This window comes from Mirounga angustirostris, unplaced genomic scaffold (genome assembly GCF_029215605.1).
Source record: "Mirounga angustirostris isolate CCGP_5_RB_7025 unplaced genomic scaffold, mMirAng1.0.hap1 SCAF_6, whole genome shotgun sequence".
Classification (NCBI taxonomy): Eukaryota; Metazoa; Chordata; class Mammalia; order Carnivora; family Phocidae; genus Mirounga; species Mirounga angustirostris.
This window is the reverse complement of record NW_026991714.1, coordinates 97976961-97996847: the sequence shown is the minus strand read 5'-3', so window position 1 is coordinate 97996847 and position 19887 is coordinate 97976961. Positions and strand designations below refer to the sequence as shown.

The following is a 19887-nucleotide window of genomic DNA, read 5'->3' as shown; positions in this document are numbered from 1 at the left end:
GTAGGAAATACGGCTATTTTCTAAGAACCTAATACCTGCCAGGCAGTGTTCTAGACATGCTACATCTTACTTCATTTATTGTTTACTAAGCCTTAGGATATACCTTCTAATGATGTCGTGAATGGATGCACTTTATCCCATCAGATTATATCCAAGATTATCATTAAATTAAAATGATAAATTACTGACATTTATTAATCACATAATTATATATAGCACTGAAGTGCCACTATAACTGAATAATCTTAGAGAAATGGGTTATAAATGCTCAGTCTAAATGGAGACTGGAGGCAATGACAACTCTCTTTTAGGATGAACCAACAGTTAATGCTCCCAATGGAAGAGGTTTCTCTTCTTTGTAGCTACACATTTAAACATTACCTCCCCCCACCAAAAAAACTTACAGAAGATTGCATATTGTATAATTTCATAATGAACAGGCAAATCTATAGAAACAGAAAGTAGATCCATGGTTGCCTAGGGCTGTTGGGGAGGGAAGTGTCGGATGAAAAGAAGAGTGACTGCTTTTGAGTATGGGTTGGATTTTTGGGTTGGTTGTTTTTTTTGTTTTGGGGGGGGGTTTTGGTGTGGGGAGGTGACAAAATGTTCTAAAATTGATTGTGGCAATGGTTGCAAAACTCTGTAAGTATACTAAAAGCCACTGAATTGTACACTTTAAATAAGTTAATTGTATTGTATGTGAATTATATCTCAATACAGCTGTAATTTTTAAGTAGTTCTGAATTTCTGCTGTCCGATTGCCCAATCCCTTCAGATCAACTTTGTGAGACACCCTCTTAATAGCACTGGAGGTTTTTACCATTAATGAGTTGTAACTTCAAAAAGCAATAGATAATATAAAATCTACAGATAATATGAAATCTTCAGAAACCAGGAACTTACAGAAACTGTGGAGAGTGATAGATAAATACCCCCACTGGGAATAATATATGTGCATCATAAAATAAATCACTGATCTCTTGTTATGAAATAACAACACTGAGAAATCCTGGCCCCCTCCAGAATTCTGTTGTCTGCCCTCAGCCAGCTCAACTACGCTGTACTTCATCTGTGAAAAATGCACACTGTTGCCCACTGAGTCCTATTTGTGTGATCTCTGATCTTTCCTTTTTGGCTCTACAGCATCTCAACCATTTTTTTTATGCCACTGGGAGGTATCTTTCCCGCATTCCTCTTCCACGTGGTTTTACAAATTTTTTAGGACAGCCTCCTCCCTTTACTCCAACACTTAAAACAAAAACAAAAACAAAAAACCTGCATCTACATACCCCAGAGAGCCACAATTCAACAAGGTAAAAAGAGGTGGTTCAGTTGAATACCTTATGGAAGATGGGTATAAGGAATACTTTTATCGCTCTCTTAATCATTAGATTCCTAGAGGCACCTCATTAGTAGGCAATGTTAAATCTTTCAATTGTCTGGACATGCCCTTAAGAAATCTCTTGTTTTACCTCCCAAGGTGAGTTCCAAGGGAGGGACTTACCTGGCACAAACTGCAGTGGAGCTCCACAGGCTAAGGAGGTTTCCCCCAGGGCTTGGGGCCCTTCACCTCACTTGTTGAGGGCAGGGGAAGCTGCTACGGCTTTCCCTTCCTGGGCTTGCCCATTCTGCTAATTTTAGGCTGCTTCCTCATGCGGCTGCCATGGGTATCAGAGCATGTGGCTCCCCTCGGAGGAGTTATTTTCTCCTCGGAGTCTTACTTGTTTCCAACTTCTCTCCCTTCTCCACCTCCCCACCTCTGTGGGGTTGTGCTATTTCATAGTAAGAAACAAAATATCTTTCAGAATTATGCTTATTCTAATCTGAATTTATTCCTGAATCCAAGGGAACAAGGAAAACTTTTTTATATTAGATTTTAATTGTGCCTTCCGATAGTCAGATTCCAAATCATATTTATCTAAAAAATATTTACTGGTTTTTTAGTGTGGATAAGATGTTGTCTTAGAGATGGGTTGAAATAGATGAGGGTGATTAAGAGTACACTTACCTTGATGAGCACAGAGTAATATATAGAATTATTATACACTATATTGTATACCTGAAACTAATATAATGCTGTATGTTATACTAGAAATAAAATTTTAAAAAATTATTTAAAAAGAGATGTTGCCTTAGGTCACAGGAATACAATAATAAGCAAAACAGATGTGTTATTTCACTAATGTAATCTTGATAACAGATTTATCAAACTTCTACTGTGTTCTGTGCTCTCTCTTAAGACTTAGGAATATAAAAATCAGTAAGGTAGAGTCCCTGTCTTCAAAGAACTTATAAGGTATTTCAATGTGCACAGAGATTCAGAGGCAGGGCTTATAAATTCCTGTTGAGATTTAGTTTTGATGTAATGAATGGATTCACTCATTTGGTTAATCAGTAAAACCGGACTTCAGATTATTCTATGAACATAGTACTCTGCCAGGCATTGGAAGAAATTAAAAAAAAAAGAGCATAATACAGGTCCCTCCCTTAGAAAGATTATAATCTAAACAAAGAACAACTGTTCAATTAACAGATATTTAATGTATATTTATTATATACATGATCCATCCTCTTCATTGAGGGCTTCTTAATTATCTTTTTTTTTCCCCTGGAGACATTGTTTTGAAAGATTTTGTACATTAAATAACAATTTCTAACAATTTATTTCTCATGTTTTATTATTCAAGGATAAAAATTATGCCAACTAGAGCTTCTGACTAATATGAAACAATTTATATTTGTTCATTTCTGGGGATACAAGGGTGAAAAGATCCAAGCTCCTGACCTTGAGCCAGCAGTCTAGTGAGGGAGAAGATAGACAGTTGATTATGTTATGAAGTGGCAAGTTCTACAATAGAGGGTGGGGTTCTCCCAATTGTGACAGGGAGGGCAAGTCTTCACAAGGAAAGTACTATTTGAGCTGAGTCTTGAAAAATGATAATTTCACTAGGTTAAAGAAACAACATGTGGGAAGGTATGAGAGAGTTATGAGAGAGAATTTTTCATAGCTCATAAAATAAAGATAAGGTATGATTTGGAGGATGTGGTAGGGATGAGGTTGCAGAGGAGGTAAGGACTTGATTATATATGATGTTAAATGCCTAAATGATAAAAAGTTTTAAGGAGATATGATCAAATCTACATTTTAGAAATATCGCCCCAGTGGTTTTGTGGATGGACCAAAGAGCCAAGAAGACTATCAGTAGTCCACAGGCTATGGCAGAAGTCCAGGCTGGATAATTGGAACCGAGGTAGTGCTGGAGGGATGAAAGTTTGAATAATTATGGCCACAAAGCAAAGCAACTACATCTTCATATGTTATTGGTATAATCAAACAAATTGCTTATTAACTTAAAGGATAGAAATATACAAGTGTAGTAGACAAGATGGATATGCTAAGCATATGCTAAGGCTCTCCTTTATATCCCCATAAACATTTTGCTATTCTATGGAGCCAGACTGGTTGAAGAACCTGAAGAAGCCAATTCTAGGTGGTGAAAACACAGATGATGACTATCAATGTAACAAGACACATCTGAATACATTCAAGTTAATAAGATTTTCTTGAGGTAATGGAGGTGTTAATCTTATTGTGGTAAGAATTTCACAATACATATGTATATCAAATCATTACACTGTACACCTTAAACTTACACAATGTTATATGTCAATTCTATTTCAATACCACTGGAAAAAAAGATTTTATTCAACCTGAACAAAAGAAGACTGAACATATCTATTATTTATTTACATTTGTGGCTAATTGGCCGTGTAGTTTCATGGTCTGGGCATGTCTTCTACGTGAACTTTAAGCGCCCCAATACTTGGAAAGAGGTCCTTAGCACCCTGTTGAGCAAAAAGTAGGCTACAAAGCTCTAAGATCCATTAGGTAAACTTACATTGACCTCTCTGTGTGTACAATTCACCTTGGACCAGGGAAAAATATCAGAATGATGTTCAGTAAAACGTTAGCCATGTGTATCTCCTAAGGTAGTATTTCTGATGGTTATTTTCTTCTTTGTATCTTACTAAATTGTTTGAATTATTAACAATAAACATTAATATTTTAAAATAAAACCTATTTTAATTTTTTAAATGAGAATTGCCCATACTAAACAAATTTAAATTTTTTTTTTTAAAGATTTTATTTATTTGACAGAGAGAGACACAGTGAGAGAGGGAACACAAGCAGGGGGAGTGGGAGAGGGAGAAGCAGGCTTCCCGCAGAGCGGGGAGCCTGATGCGGGGCTCGATCCTAGGACCCTGGGATCATGACCTGAGCCGAAGGCAGACGCTTAACGACTGAGCCACCCAGGCGCCCCACAAATTTAAATTTTAAACAGAAGAGTTTTTACACTAAATAAACCATCTTACCCAGTCTATTTGTAACTAAGTTAGAGAAGGATAAGACATTTTACGCTTACCATAGATTAATTTGATGTGTAATCAGATTCTCTGATCATGCAGGACCTTACATTTTAAAAAGATGTTTTCCACACTAAGAACAAGTTAAACATTCACCATTCCACAGGATTTCTATTTTATTTTGTCAACACTATCAGAACTTGCGAATGGGAGCAGTTTGATTGAAACTGAACAGATGAGGTTGTTATTTGTTGAAAGTGAACAGTACACAACACTTCAACTTTTCATATCCCTACGTTTACGAAGAGTAATTTCTCTCTCCCTTTTTAAAAAGGTAAAAAACAGAGGCTTGAACTGCATGACATTCCTCTTGGACAAACATCTGTCATTTAATGTGGTTAAACTGTATTTAGGCAATGTGGAGGTGGCAACTATAATTTGTCTTCTAGGAACACTCTGTCCTTGCTAATCACTACTACTCAACTGTTCCTGCAGGCTATAAGATCTTACATTGAGACTATAAGAATACATTTTTAAACTCTATTGAAAATCTGTCCATAAAAATGTCTGTTTTATTTATTTCTGGATCCCAGTTATTATCTTTTTTATTTAAAAAAAAAACCCACGAGTAGCAGTACACATTTTTTAATAATTTGCAATCAATAAGTGTAAAATTTACTGTATGCTGAAGGCAACTAATGGTTGGTCCTAGAGGACATGAGTTGTATGCATGTGTTGAGGGGGACTTTATTTATTTTTGTTTTCTTGAGGGGGAGTTTAAAAAGCTTTTCCATCTCCTTAATTTTGCAGTCCTCTGTGCTGCCTTCATAAGATTTTTAATGCTTAAGTAAGAATCGGAAATATGTTGTCAGTTCCCCTTATAAAGAGTGATAATTGATTAGGATATACAGCAAGGCTGTTTCTTTTATACCATTACTTTGGAAGTTATTAATAAAGGATTCAATAGATGAAGATAATCATGCTGCAGCTGTTCAAAGAAGTAGTACTGTTAATTGGACAAAGACCTGTAGTTATAGTCTTAGTCCTGATTCTGTTTGAGGGCAGTGAGACATGTCATTTAAAAATATACTCTTATAAAAAATATATATGTGTGTATGTATGTGTGTACATATGTGTGTGTTTCTGTATACACATATATATAATCTCGTCCTTTGACTTGATGGCTATATTAATGATTTAGCCTGGTGTGGGACCTGGGACAAGGGACAAAATAAAGCATATTTCCCAGATTTCATATTTCTAACAGCTAAATTGGAAATTTCCAACTTCAAACATCTTTATAAGACTCTATGAAATCAGTAGCAACAAAAGAATTCAATTTGCTACCCAACAGTTTGACTGTTAAGCTCTAATAGTTGAGATTCTTCCTCTTTATTGCTATTTTATTTTATTTTATTCTTTTAAGATTTTATTTATTTATTTGACAGAATGAGACACAGCGAGAGAGGGAACACAAGCAGGGGGAGTGGGAGAGGGAGAAGCAGGCTTCCCACGGAGCAGAGAGCCCGATGCGGGGCTCGATCCCAGGACCCTGGGATCATGACCCGAGCCGAAGGCAGATGCTTAATGACTGAGCCACCCAGGCGCCCCTCTTTATTGCTATTTTAATAGTTTTTTTTTTTTTTTTTAAAGAAAACACAGACTTAAAAGATTCATTGAAGTATAGATCCCATACTTTACACTTTATTGCTTCGGTAATGTTCATTATTAATTGGACTCACAGAATCCTTATCTTATGATTGCTGTGGGATAAAATTAAAGTATAGTTTATCACACAGGTAGGACTTTGTTTAACAATTTTTATTCTTTGCCACCAGAGACATACAAAAAACCCCAGAGTGTTTTGAGAAATTTCTCTGATTAGAAAGTGTAGTAACTAGAGTAATCGCACTGTAATTTCAAAGGCTTGGACACATCCCCACATACTGGTCAAGGACCACATTACATGTGATTTTTTAGGCTTTTGCCTATTGGAATGCCAGTTGAATTCCTGTAATTAGGGGATGAAAAGTAAACACAGAGAAATTATAGAGAGTTATAAAAAGAGAGCATTTAAAAATGTTTCAGGTATTCATAATATGAACGTTCACTACTGTTTCACACTAGGATACTGAGAAAAAAATTGAAGCCCAACCCAAATGTACATTTGGAGCAGGAAAGGAGGTTAGCATAATTGCAAGAATGACATTGAGAAAGATTCTATAATAAATATTCAGAATTATTACTCTTTATGTTGTAGATTAAAAGGCATATATCATAACATATAATATTATCAATAAAATTGTTTTGCTAGCATCTATTAAAAAGAAGGGACAATATTTTCTTCTGTGATTTCTCATTTGTGTGGCAGAAGAGAGTTTTTTCTCCCATTTCACCCACTTTGGGCTAGGCCCATACACACCTAGAATAACAGAAGAAAGACTTTTTATAATGCAATTCAAAAGAAAAAAAAAAACCTGTTATGGGCTGAATTGTGTCCTCCCAAATTCATATGTGAAGTCCTAACCCCCAGTACCTCAGAATATGACCATATTTGGAGATAGGGCTTTAAAGAAGTAATTAAAGTAAACTGAGGTTAAATGGGTGAGCCCCAACCCAATATGACCAGTGTCTTTATAAGGAGACTAGGACACAGAGAACACCTGGACCAAGCAAGCAATGGCCATGTGATCACCCAGGAAGAAGGAGGCCAACTGCAAACCAAGGAGAGGCCTCAGAAGAAACCAAATTTGCCAACACCTTGATGTCTGACTTCTAGCCTCCAGAATTTAGAGAAAATAATTTTCTGTTGTTTATGGCACCTAGTCTGTGATATTTTGTTATGGCAGCCCTACCAAATGAATACAGAAACACATTCTTGATTTTTCAAACTTAAGGTCAAAACAAAACACAATTTCTCCTAGTTAAAATGTGTCCTCCCCCTTCCCTCACCAGCCATCCTCATCTTTGTAAATGTCCTCAAATCAGAAAACTACCAGTGATCATCCAGCATTCCTCCCATTCTCTGATGCCCTACAAACCATCACAGCCCTGTTAGTCCTATCCCCAAAGTATATTTTTGAATCTATCTTCTTCACTTTACCCCCATCACAACCACCTTAGTCCCCACCACTATTAATCCACTTGGATTATTGCAAAAACCTCCTAAATAACTTCCTCCATTTTACCTGCCTCTACTCCAGCAGTCCTATCCAGTTCAGCAGCAAAAGTAATCTTTTTAACACTTATAATTGTTGCCCCCTCTCCTGGCTTAAACCCCTTGAGCAGTAATTGCAGTAAAATCCCTTAATATGACCTATTTGATCCAGCCTCTGGCTATCTATCACCAAACATATCTAGCGCCCCTGAACTCCATCTACACTAATTTTCTTTCAATTCCTGGAAAATGCCAAGTTCTTTCCTGCCTCAAAGGCTTCACTTTGCTCCCTCCACTTAGAATGTTTCTCATCCGTCTCTTCTATGGCTTCCCCCTTCCCTTTGTTTTCAGTTTTAATAACAACTTCTCCATTGAGGCCTTCACTGTCTATTCTATTTCAATGACTTACTCTTTTCTCCATTTCTTTTTTTTTTTTTTAAGATTTTATTTATTTATTTGAGACAGAGAGAATGAGAGAGACAGAGAGCACATGAGAGGGGGGAGGGTCAGAGGGAGAAGCAGGCTCCCTGCTGAGCAGGGAGCCCGATGCGGGACTCGATCCAGGGACTCCAAGATCATGACCTGAGCCGAAGGCAGTCGCTTAACCAACTGAGCCACCCAGGCGCCCTCCCAAATGTTTTATACCTTGTAGTTCAGGATAATATTAATAGTAATAAAAGCTAATGTAAATAAATAAAAAAATTGTGACTGAGAAGTAATTTTCTGTAAAATAGACCATTAATAAATGTCTGTAGGTGTCTTTGGGAGAATAGAAGGACAGAAGTCTGAGATGGTCTGTAGCCTCAGGCTCTGAATCCAGAGAAACCAGCACCAGAGGCCATACTCATCAATCTAATACTGCTTTTATACAACAAGTTTACATTATCTTAATAGCCCTCTGAACCTATACTTGTCTTAAAGATAATCACAGTGGTCTTTCAAGAATAAATAAATAAATAAATAAATAAATAAATATTATTAGAAGTGGGAAGACAACACAAGAGTTCAGTAAAGATTTGTTGAAGAACCGTATAGAAGATCTGCCTGCCTTATGTACACTTCAGGCTGAAGCCGTAATGCCAGGTCAAAGACCAAGGAGATGAGATAACCATTGGGCCTGTAAGACTGGATGAAAAGAGCAGAACTCTCCAGATGGAGGGACTGAAGTAAATGTGGGTATATAACTGCTTGATTGAAGACTCTAAACTTGGAGAGTAGGAGTGGGGAAAATGACTGGAGGAGGCTCTTCCAGTTGTCCCCTTGAGGTAGAACCTATGATTTGGTGGCAATTGGTGACAAATTCTATCAAAATTAACAATAAAAAGATTAACCTTGCCATACATTCCACTTCTCCATTTTTGGAACTTAGGTTGTTTTTAATTTTTGCTATTAGAAATCACATGAGAATAAAAATCTTTGTTCATAATTTTATTTGCTGCCTCTTTGTTTTTATCTATTTCTCCTATTAGAATTGGGACCATGGCACATAGTAGGTGTTCAAAATAAAGATTTGTTGACTGCATCTTGTATTTTCTTAGGACAGAGTGCAGGTGTGATATAATACAGGTAAATAATTTAGTACAATGTCTCATAACAAATATTGTTAACTATTGCTGAATGAAATTTACTGGCTCTTGAAACATTACTGTCAAATTTATTTATAAAAAGGTTGTGATAATTTATAATGCTGCCAGCACCATTAATAAATTCATTCAATAATTTTTTTTTTTTTTGAGCACATGCTGTAGACCAGGAACTGTTCAAGATATTTGGGATAGAGCACTGAGTAAAACAGACTTTATGAAAGTCTGTTTATAAAACCCTTTATGGGGTTTTCATTGTAATGCAGGAGACAAAAGTTATGTATCTATCTATATAATACAGCTGACCCTTGAACAATGCAGGGGTTGGGGTGCTGATCACCTGCGGAGTAGAAAATCCGTGTATAACTTCTGACTCCCTAAAAACTTAATTACTAATAGCCTACTGTTGACCAGAAGTCTTACCAATGACATCAACAGTCGATTAACACATATTTTGTATGTTATATATTTTATGTACCATATTCTTACAATAAAGTAAGCTAGAGAAAAGGAAATGCTATGTAAAAAGTCATAAGGAAAATATATTTACAGTACTTTACTGTAAAAAAATCATATAAGTGGACCCATGCAGTTCAAACCTGTGCTGTTCGAGGTCAGCTGTATATATAGATTGTATATAACTGATTATCTATTTTTAAACTTATCAGTATGTGGCATGCAATACAATAAATATAATAGTATACATTTATGTATTACACAATATCAGGTAGTGATAATGGATATGAAAGAAAATAAAGCATGATAAGATTCTAGAGGGGGGGTAGTATTATGGATAGGGTGGTCAAGGAAGACTGGAAAGGTGACCAGTAGAGACACAAATGAAGGAGGTGAGATGAGATCCAGCACAACCAGTATGGCTGGATGGAAAGTAGCAAGGGATAGAGTGGGACAGAATGAATACCTATTTTAGTGGTCTTTCAACAGTGTGGGCACTATTTTTTTTTTTTTAATGAAAATAACACAATAGGTAAAAGGTATTTTACTTTTCTCCTAAATTAAAATTATATCATTATTGGTGAGATAAAGTGCTTTCCCAAATGTTTTATACCTTGTAGTTCAGGATAATATTAATAATAATAAAAGCTAATATAAAATGTTTTCCATGAGAAAACAAGAAACTTACACTGGTTTGACAGTGGTCAATTAAATGTCCCCACAGTTGTTCCAACGTGCCTGTTCACCTGCCCTCCACCCAACCCTTCTCTACTGGCTGCTCTTTTAAAGTCTACCCTAACTCAAATTTGGATTTTTATTACAGATCTAAAGCTCTTTCGATTTTATACTGATTAAATCAGTACTGCAGTATTTGAAAAAAAAAAAAAAAAAGCTAGTATTTTCTAAACACTTGCCAGGTACAAGGTACTGTACATGTTACCTTATTAAATCCTCACAACCCAGTGAAATATGGATTATTAACATTCTCAATCTATAGAAATTGTGACTGAGAAGTAATTTTCTGTAAAATAGACCATTAATAAATGTCTGTAGGTGTCTTTGGGAGAATAGAAGGACAGAAGTCTGAGATGGTCTGTAGCCTCAGGCTCTGAATCCAGAGAAACCAGCACCCGAGGCCATACTCATCGATCTAATGCTGCTTTTATACAACAAGTTTACATTATCTTAATAGCCCTCTGAACCTATACTTAACTTAAAGATAATGACAGGTTGTTTTCTAAGATCTCGTACCATAGTTTCATAGATTTATGAGGTTAAAGCAAACATCTAGAAATGTCCTTTCCACTTTTTAACAAGCTTTAAGAATATTCCAGACAGAGATGCATCCATGTGGCAGATAGCTGTCTACTAATTCATGCTTTCTCTTCCATAGTTTAAAGAAGTACCGGGAACTCAGACAGGTAGCATGTTTCCCAGTCCCCTTGCACCTAGGTGTATAGTTTTTGCAAATGTTATTGGTGCCAAAGTGGTATGTGGCACCTCCCCAACAAGGGTTTTAAGAGACTCCCTGTGCCTCCATCTCCCAAGGTTCCTGGAAATCAGTTTCATCACTTAGTCACTTAGGAACACTCAATTGGGCTGTTAAAATATAAAAGAAAATATACTTTCATTATGTTAAGTCACTCAAATTTTAGTATTTATTTGTTGCAATATCAAGTACATATCTTAAAGATCCCAGATTCCATAACTTCCCCTTTTATGATATATTGAGACATCAAGTCCTTAAGGTTAAAAGACAGCAAAAGTCCAGGGCAATGAAGCTATCAAAATAAGAATAAAGTATGTTTTGTTAGTATCCCCACCACTCCCAATATTGAAATTATGCTTTCTTTGCTTAAGTATCTTGTCATTTCCATGCTTGTTTCTGTAACACACTGCTGTGAGTTGAATTGGATCCCCCAATGAGATATGCTTAACTCTAAATTCTAGTACCTGAAAATGTGACCTTATTTGGAAAGAGGTCTTTGCAGATGTAATTCAGTTAAAAGAGGTCATAATGGATCAGGGTGGGCCTTAACCCAATGAATGGTGTCCTTGTAAGAGGGAAATTTGGACACAGACACACCAGGAAGAACACCATATAGAGACAGAAGCAGAGATTACAGTGATGCATCTACAAACCAAGAAATACCAAGGATTGTCAGCAACTCCCAGAAGTTAAAAACGTATGGAGGAGATTCTCTTCTGAGACCTCAAGAGAGAACCAATCCTGCTGCCACACTGATTTCCAACTTCTGGCCTCCGTTAACTGTGAGACAATAAATTTGTTTTAAGTCACCCAATTCATTAATGGTATTTTGTTATGGCAGCCCTAAAAGAGTAATACACACACATATTTTAGCACAGGCATTTCCTAATCTGAAATACATTTTTCAACGAGATAAAGAAACTTGGCTTATTGAGGAATTCTTCCTGAATTCTCAACATTGACTCTGAAGTCACAGGTTCTAGCAAAGTCTAGCAAAATTTCAAGAGTGCCTTGTTTCAAATTTTCCTCCTTTTAAAGAGACTGTTATGAAAACTGCCCTAGGAAAGCCAGACTTCGTTTTTATGAAGCAGGGACTCCAGTCACACGCGCTGCTTAATTTTCTCTGAATGAAGGCCTTACACTGTGTAAGTTTATCTTTCAGGCAGAGTGCAATGTGATGGCAGCCATCACGACACCAGCAGCCTGAACTGGTGGTGCTGATTGATATATTTTAGGCCAGTAGGTTCAGTCATTGCTATGAATGTACCTGGCATCCTCAGATTAGCTCCAGTTGAGGCTAAGGGTAAAATAAAAGGCTTCACCCGCCTTTATATTCGTATTTGTGATCTTTATCTGCCACTTCAAATTCTCCTCGGAAAAAGGCAGAATGAAATAATAGAGACTGGAACCTATGAGCAGAAAGACAACCAGCAAACGAAGGGATTTTCTTCACTAAAATGCCAATCAGCGCGCCGAAGCTTTGTTACAAGACACGCCAAAGACCTCCACCCGCTTTCACAAACTCGAACTTCTGTAGTTGGCACTTTCCTCCTCTTAAAGCAACGCAAAGCACACACTACGCAGGCGCTCGAGTCGAGGTGCCCTGGGAGGATTCCGACGCAGGCGCGCGGGCCGGGAAGTGGGCGGGCTCGCGCGCGTGCTCTGTGGTTCACTTCCGGCCTGCCCCTCCCCCTCCTCCTCCCCGCTTAGCTACCTTCCCCCTCTCCCTTTTCCTTCCCAGTCTCTTTCCCAGCTCTCCCCACCCCTCGCGCTCTCCGCCCCGCTTGCCTCCTGTCCTTCCCCGCCCGCTCCATCCGGGTCGCTGACGGCTGTCTCTGGACTGGACAGCGGTGGCTGCTGCTTTTCTGTAGGTACCCGGTAAAGTTTCACAGGAGCCGGGGAGGGGAGCAGCGGGGCAGCGGCACCGACGCCGGAGGAGCCCTGGTGTTCGCCGCCACTGGCAGAAGAAGGAGGGTCCAGGAGCTGGAGACCTGCCTCAGCTGCCGCGCTGCCTCGCTCTCTGGGGAGGCGCCGCCCCCCCGTCGCCCTGGGCTTCCCCCGCCTGGAGAGGCTGGGTGAGTCGTTGCCCCGGTGGGTTCGGGGGCGTGTGACGGCGTTAGGGAGGGGGCAGGCCGGGCTGGGCGGATACAGGCCGGCTTGGCGCTGGGTGCTTTCTCAGCGCTTCCTCGGGGTGGGGGCTGGGGGGCGGGGGACGAGGACTGTGTTGGTGCTCTCTGGCCGGGGGGCTGGAATGTCGCACCTCCTTGGGGAAGGGCCTGCCTCCGACTGAGGGCTGCCGAAGTGCGGAGCCTTGTCGACTGGCCTCTGCGGCTGCTGCGAGCGGGCGGCTGCAGTAGTTGACTGGTCGGCCCGCGGGGTTGGGTGTGTGCAGGCGATTTCTCTCTCCTGGTTCCCTGGGCTGATCTGAGTGCATGTTCAGGGAATGATGGGAATAAAGTGCTTCTCATTCCCCTACCTGTTGCTGGCGAGAGGACGCCTTTCCCATACCTTCTGACTTTTTAAAGAAAAGGATGGTTAAACCTCATGCGCTGAAATCGGAGGTATTTTTCTGTCGTCTATTCTTTAAAAAAAAAAAAAAAAAATACGGTTAGACAATGCAGAACTCTTGGGAACCATAGAGTTCCGATGTCCCGAAAGAATAAAATCAGACTTCTCTGAATGGAGAGGTCATGGACAGCTTTGGCAATTGCTAGCCGGAATGTAGGAAAGTTGGGTTTTGAAACTTCTCAGGTTCTGTGTAAGGAATGTGGGTGACTACAACGGGAATAAGGCTGACTTCCTGTAATTGTTATTTAGTAACGTGATGTATTTAAAAGTCTGTGTGGGTTTACATGAAGTGGACTCTCTGATACGTGTCTTTACAAGGGAAGAAATATTCAGTGTACTGGAAAGTTCTACAGATTTCGCCACCAATCAGTGTCCCATCCCCCATTCCTATTCTTGAAAAATCGGCAGTGGTAGGGTTATTTGCATTTTTTTCCCATTTCCAAATACTTGTCACAGAGGCATAGATCGATACAGATTGCCCAGGAGAAATATTTTTCAGTCACGGTTACCATTCGTAATAGAAAATGTTGAATTTGGAGGAGCATCTTGATACTTAAACTGCGTATTTTGTTTTGTGAGTATATAATTATGTACGGTGACTTAGTTTTAAAATTAAATAAGTAGTGAGGTTGGAGTGTTACTATTTTGATTTGTAAAATACATCTTTGGAGGCGATTGTCTTAAGATTGAGGTTTGGCGAGAGAGAACCATACTTTTCTCCAGGGCCTATTCGTATGAATACTTGGAAGATCATTTAAATTGTGGGAAATTTAAAGTTTCCATTACTGGTTTTATTTCTGTTACAAGTAAGAACTTCAGTTGTTTGCTGATAACAGAGGTAGGTATTAAAAGGTTTAATTATGATTTGAGGGAGATTGCAAGGTTTTATGTTTGTGTAGTTGGGAGAATTTTTCACTGTGTATGTACTTGATTTTGGGGGTAGTGGATAGATGTTTTATTTCTTGCTCAGAATAAAATGATTTAAAGTGAAGCAAAAATTAAGTTGATCAAAGTACTTAATGTTTCCATTAGATTAGTCTAACATAAGGTAGCAAAAAGTCAAAACTAGTTAATATGTTTTAAATTTTGCAAAGAATTTGAGTGAAATTTTCTGTAAATGTTTGTGTATTTTTAAAAATTCAACTGATGGGTTTTTTAAACTGGATGATACTTATATAGTAAAATAGATCTCATGTTTACTATGTAGTAATTATTGTAGCATAGCACTTGAAAGAGCAGTTATACATCATGTTTCCTTTGAAGTCATATTAACTTTTTTGTATCTCCTCAGACATAGGTATACCTCCAAATTTCCAGTGTTTCAGAAGGAAGTTTTTTATTGAAACTGGAAGACCAAAAGAATTACAAACATGTTGTGCTGGGGAAATGCATCTTTTGGACAGCTAGGTTTGGGTGGAATTGATGAAGAAATTGTACTAGAGCCCAGAAAAAGTGACTTTTTTATAAATAAAAAGGTCCGAGATGTGGGATGTGGACTCAGACATACAGTATTTGTTCTGGATGATGGAACAGTGTACACATGTGGATGTAATGATCTAGGACAGCTAGGTCATGAAAAATCCAGAAAGAAACCAGGTAAGTTGAAAAATTTTTGTTTGCTCTTTCTAATAATTATATCATGTAAGTTTGAAATGTCAAATAATTTCTCTAGTCCTAAACCCATATTTTTTTTTTTTAACAAGCTTTAAAAGCAAACTAGGAGTTAAATATATACTTTACATTTGTATGCTTCTAAGTACTTGATTATTTTGTGGTTTCTATTATTTTAAACTACTGTTGTTATAAACCCTTATTGTATGAAGCTTTGGTTTCAGAATTTTATGGTGTTGTAAAACAATAGAGAAAACCAGCATGCCGTGTGGATACCTTTTCTTTTGGACAGAGTATATAGGTATAGAGCATATAGAATGTAGGTCCTGTGTAGTAAGTACTATTCAGCTACCTTGGCAAGTTTTAAATGCATAATTTATTGTGTTGTTTTCCATACATCAGAAATAAAAGTAAATAAGATGGAAACTTGCCTAAAATATATCCTAATTTTTCTTTTGTTCTCCCTATTGGAGTATATGAAATACAGAATTTTATTTGGTTTAGTTTGAAATATCTTTTATTCCCCCAATTTCATACTTTCAAGTAGCTGCACTAGCTATTAAAAGTTTGTGACTATGATATGTCCTGATTTTGTAGTAGCCATATAAACCAAATGTAAAATAATCTTTAGTGTAATGAGAATTTTGAGGAATTTGTTCTCATGTCATGTTCTCTTCCTGGATATAGACAGATTTTAAAAATAAGATATTACCAAACTTAGAAATATTGTTATGTGAATTTTGCTTTCAATTATGATTACTAAAAGTTAATTCTTAAGATGGTAAAATCAGATAAGACTGCAGCTGTACTGATTTATAGTTTCTTCTTTTAACTCAAATTAATGGCACTTAAGTATTTTCTATGGAATTATTTTTCTTTACCACTTCATTATTTAAGTGGTTTCTATTGTTAGTCTACTTTTGAGAGGTTAATGTAGATATAAAATAGTAAGAAATTAAATATTAAAGCATGTTATTCATCTTTCATACCATCTCACCACCATGCCAGACCTCACCTTTCTAACTTGTAAATACTGTATAGTTTTCATCCTTTCTTTGTTGGTAGGGTCTTAATCTTTTTCCTTCTGCCTTAATTTGTAATTTAAGTCTTTCGGATGAATGGTAACAGTCCTTAATACAGTAGGTTTAATTATTGCAGAACTCAAGGTAAAGTGGCAGCTGTCTTGTACTCTACCTCACTAAGAACATTTTATGGAATCTTATCAGAATTTCATAATCTTAGGTATTGAGGTTGTCATGTGTAGACATGAATGGTAATTTATTGATATATATTTGCTATCACTGCTTCAGAGGCAGATGTATCCTTTACCTTTTTTGCTTAGCTTGGAATGCTGCCTCAAGTTGAGATTTTCATGGTTTTGGGGCTGTTGCCTTTTTTATACTTAACATGCTCCACAGAAATAATTGAACAAATCTCTGTATTGCTTTAGTAATTTCTGAGAGGCTACAGAACAAGTAAAAGTACAAAGCCAGCACATAAGAATTGCCAGTATAGTTACTGAAATTTATTAAAGTTTAAATTTTTTAAATCTTACTAAGCATCTGTTTTGTGTCCAGGACAAGGGTAGACACTGTGCCACTGTGCTTTAGTAGTATGTGTCTTTAACAGCTTTTAACTCTGTAGGTAAGATTCTCAGAAACTTAACTAGCCAGGAGAGGTTTTTTTTGTGGTCATGTTGACATTGTGATGATTGCATTGTGACATTTATATACCGTATTGATTCATCTTGGAAGCATTATTTGGTACTATAAAGTTGGGAGGGTGGGTTTACCTAATTTACAATACCTCTTCAGGATTGCCTTATTGTCCAGGGTACACTTATGGACTAGAAAAATGAAAAAGGCATGAACTTTGTCTTTGAAAAATTTGGAGCCTGGGTTGGGAGTTAAGGCATACATAAGTGAAATAGCTGGAGAGGATTGAAGGTTGACATGATATGATATGTCCCTTGAAACTGGGAAGTTTTAATGATGGGAAATGTCATTGTGGGGTAGATTAAAGATTTCTGGGAGAAAATGAAGTCTTAATTTTAATTCAACCCCTGATCACATAAATAGCCAGAAAATAAATCTGGAGCTGAAATAGTTTAGTTTTAAAGGAGAAGAGCCTGATCTTGAGAAAAGCTTTTTACTGGAAGTCCAGGTTCAATGACACATTGAAGTATATCTGAGTTACAGAGGTAGGAGAAAGTAAAAGTTCAAAAGGAGGTAGTGCTCTGATAGGGACTTTTCTTTTAACCTCAGTTTTGACTTAAGGTGTTAGAGTGGAAACTTCTAATGTTTTTAACTAGAATTATTTCCCTTGGGAATAATTCTTCAGTGATTTAAATGTATTCCTTCCTCAACTTTTTTTTTTTAATTTGTGAGTTTTTGAGGACTGAATTAGGAGGTAAGGAGTTCTTATATAACTGGTTTTAAAGTTTTCTGTTAATTGAGTGAGTCTGATTGAATTTCTAGGACCATATAATAAACATAATTCATTTCATCAGAGCTTTAAACTGACAGCATACAGAAAGGAGGGAGCTAGGAATTGTTTCCTTGTAGATAATGGCTTTATAAGCATACTAAATATTCTATAATAAGGAGTGAAAGAGAAACAGGTCGCTTCATTCATTAAGGATAAGCTATTTTTTTTTTTTAAGATTTTTTTTTAAAATTTTATTTATTTGACATAGAGACACAGAGAGAGGGAACACAAGCAGGGGGAGTAGGAGAGGGAGAAGCAGGCTTCCAGCCAAGCAGGGAGCCCGATGCGGGGCTCCATCCCAGGACGCTGGGATCATGACCTGAGCTGAAGGCAGACGCTTAACCGTCTGAGCCACCCAGGCGCCCCAAGGATAAGCTATTCTTGAGAGTTATCATAACCTACTGGAGGACTCAGGCTTACAGTGTAGTAAATAGATTCAGCCTGTGGCCTATTGCGAGAGGTTTCCATTCTGAAAATTTTAGGAACCACAAAGGAAAGGTTCAGTGATATTCTTTATTATACACCAAAAGTACAGATTATGTCCATGTTCATCTCCGTTCTCTTGTATATGTATGCCCCTTGCTATCACTGCTAGCTCTTTCTGATTATTTCCAGAGGCGTGAACATCTGTTTCACTCTCGTGTATGTATTTTTCCTTCATAAGAATTTTTCAAAACTCTTTTTTAGCTAGTGGCTCTTAGTTTCTTAATTCATAGCTAACAGATAAATATATCTGATCTTTAATATGCTAGACCAGTCCATCTGAATAAATTGTTTTATTTTTATATTTCCTTCCAAATTCACTTCTGAAGATTTTAAGATAATGTATAGGAAGTGCACTTTTTTTTTTAACAAGATCATTTATTCAGTGTATATTCAATCATAGGTATTATTTGGTAACCATGGTCTTAATGTTTTGCACATCTGTTTCCATTTATTTCATGTTAGAACTAGTACTAAATATTTTATGACCATGAATTTGTAAAATAATGTGATATAGTCCTCTTAAAAATGATTGTTTTGATAGTTTTTCATGGTTTACAGAGTTCTTTCAGTTAGATTATCTCATTTAATCCTCACAACAGTCTTGTATGGTAGCTAGGGCAGGTGTTACAGTCCCTATTTTACAAATGAGGAAAACTGAAGTAAAATGAGATTAAAAGACTAACAATTAGTAGGCTAGCAAATGTTAAGGGAGCTCTCTAAATGCTGTGGTTTTACCTTTATCCCATGAAGGTTTTCACCTGCCATATTTAAAAGATAAAAGAGTGTTTATTCACCTAGGAGGAAACTAGTTTCCATCAGTATTTTAATGTCATTCTGAGGGTTAAAAAAAAACTCAAAATTTTACTCTTTTATAACTAATGTTATACAGTGAAGATGTATCTTATTATCTCCTCCCTTCTCATGTATAAATTCAGAAGGAAGTCATTTTAGGAACTGTATAAGCAGGTTCAGAGTCCTATTTTCAAGATGTAATATCATGCCAACATAAACTAAAAATACAAATATATGTATTTCATTCCTTAACTGAAGACTAACTTGATTAGCGAAGTCAGCAGCCGATAAAGTTGTCAGTAGTATAAAATTTGTTGTAGCTTATGCTCAACTCTTCTACAGAAGTTGTGAAGATGATGAGCATTGATTCTTTTTCCTATATCTCTAAATGGTGATTTCTACTGTTGAGTCAGTCCATTGAAAGCATTTTGGGCACATAGCAGTAATTACTTGCTTGCCTTTTTGCTACATCATTTTCTGACTTGCTCTCTCTGTTCATAAAACATAAATCTATAAATGAACTTCTTAAAATATAGTTGAAATTTAAAAAGTAATATAGGAAAAAAATGTATAAATACGTGAAATAAAATTGTTCACTTAAGAGAAGATTAAAATTACCAGATTATCCCACATGTTTCTTATTGAACCAAAGCATATAATACCAAAGAAGCTTATTATGTTTTATAATTCCTAGTTTTCATGATACCTTCTAAGGATGAGAAAGATGTGGGTGATATGAAGACTTGAAAAAAGTAATTACTTGGGTCAGGAATGGAGGCTTGCTTTGGACACTTTACTTTGAGGAAGGTTAGTGCCCAAGAATCACAGTGTCAAGGGTAGGGAAAAAAAAATCATAATGCAAACAGATGACTACTGTTAGAGAGATGTATAAT

General features: G+C 37.0%; 2 protein-coding genes across 17 annotated transcripts in view; one reads left to right on the top strand and one right to left on the bottom strand.

Annotated features, from left to right (window-relative positions):
• Positions 1–1595, bottom strand: part of MYPN (myopalladin) — a 102816-nt gene extending 101221 nt beyond the window's left edge. The window contains exon 1 of the mRNA XM_054508178.2: positions 1505–1595. The gene's annotated coding sequence lies outside the window, so the exon portion shown is untranslated. The remainder of the gene's footprint in view (positions 1–1504) is intronic.
• Positions 1596–12757: 11162 nt separating this feature from the next.
• HERC4 (HECT and RLD domain containing E3 ubiquitin protein ligase 4) overlaps positions 12758–19887 on the top strand; it is a 132446-nt gene continuing 125316 nt past the window's right edge. For 4 of the 16 annotated variants that reach the window (XR_010412454.1, XM_064594704.1, XM_064594702.1 and 1 more), the window contains exons 1-2: positions 12759–13125; positions 14910–15214. Coding sequence is in view for 10 of the 16 variants with exons in the window: in XM_064594704.1 (XP_064450774.1) it covers positions 14989–15214 (226 nt within the window). In the remaining 6 variants the exon portion in view is untranslated. The other 12 variants (XM_064594696.1, XM_045877934.3, XM_064594692.1 and 9 more) reach the window with 8 other exon arrangements.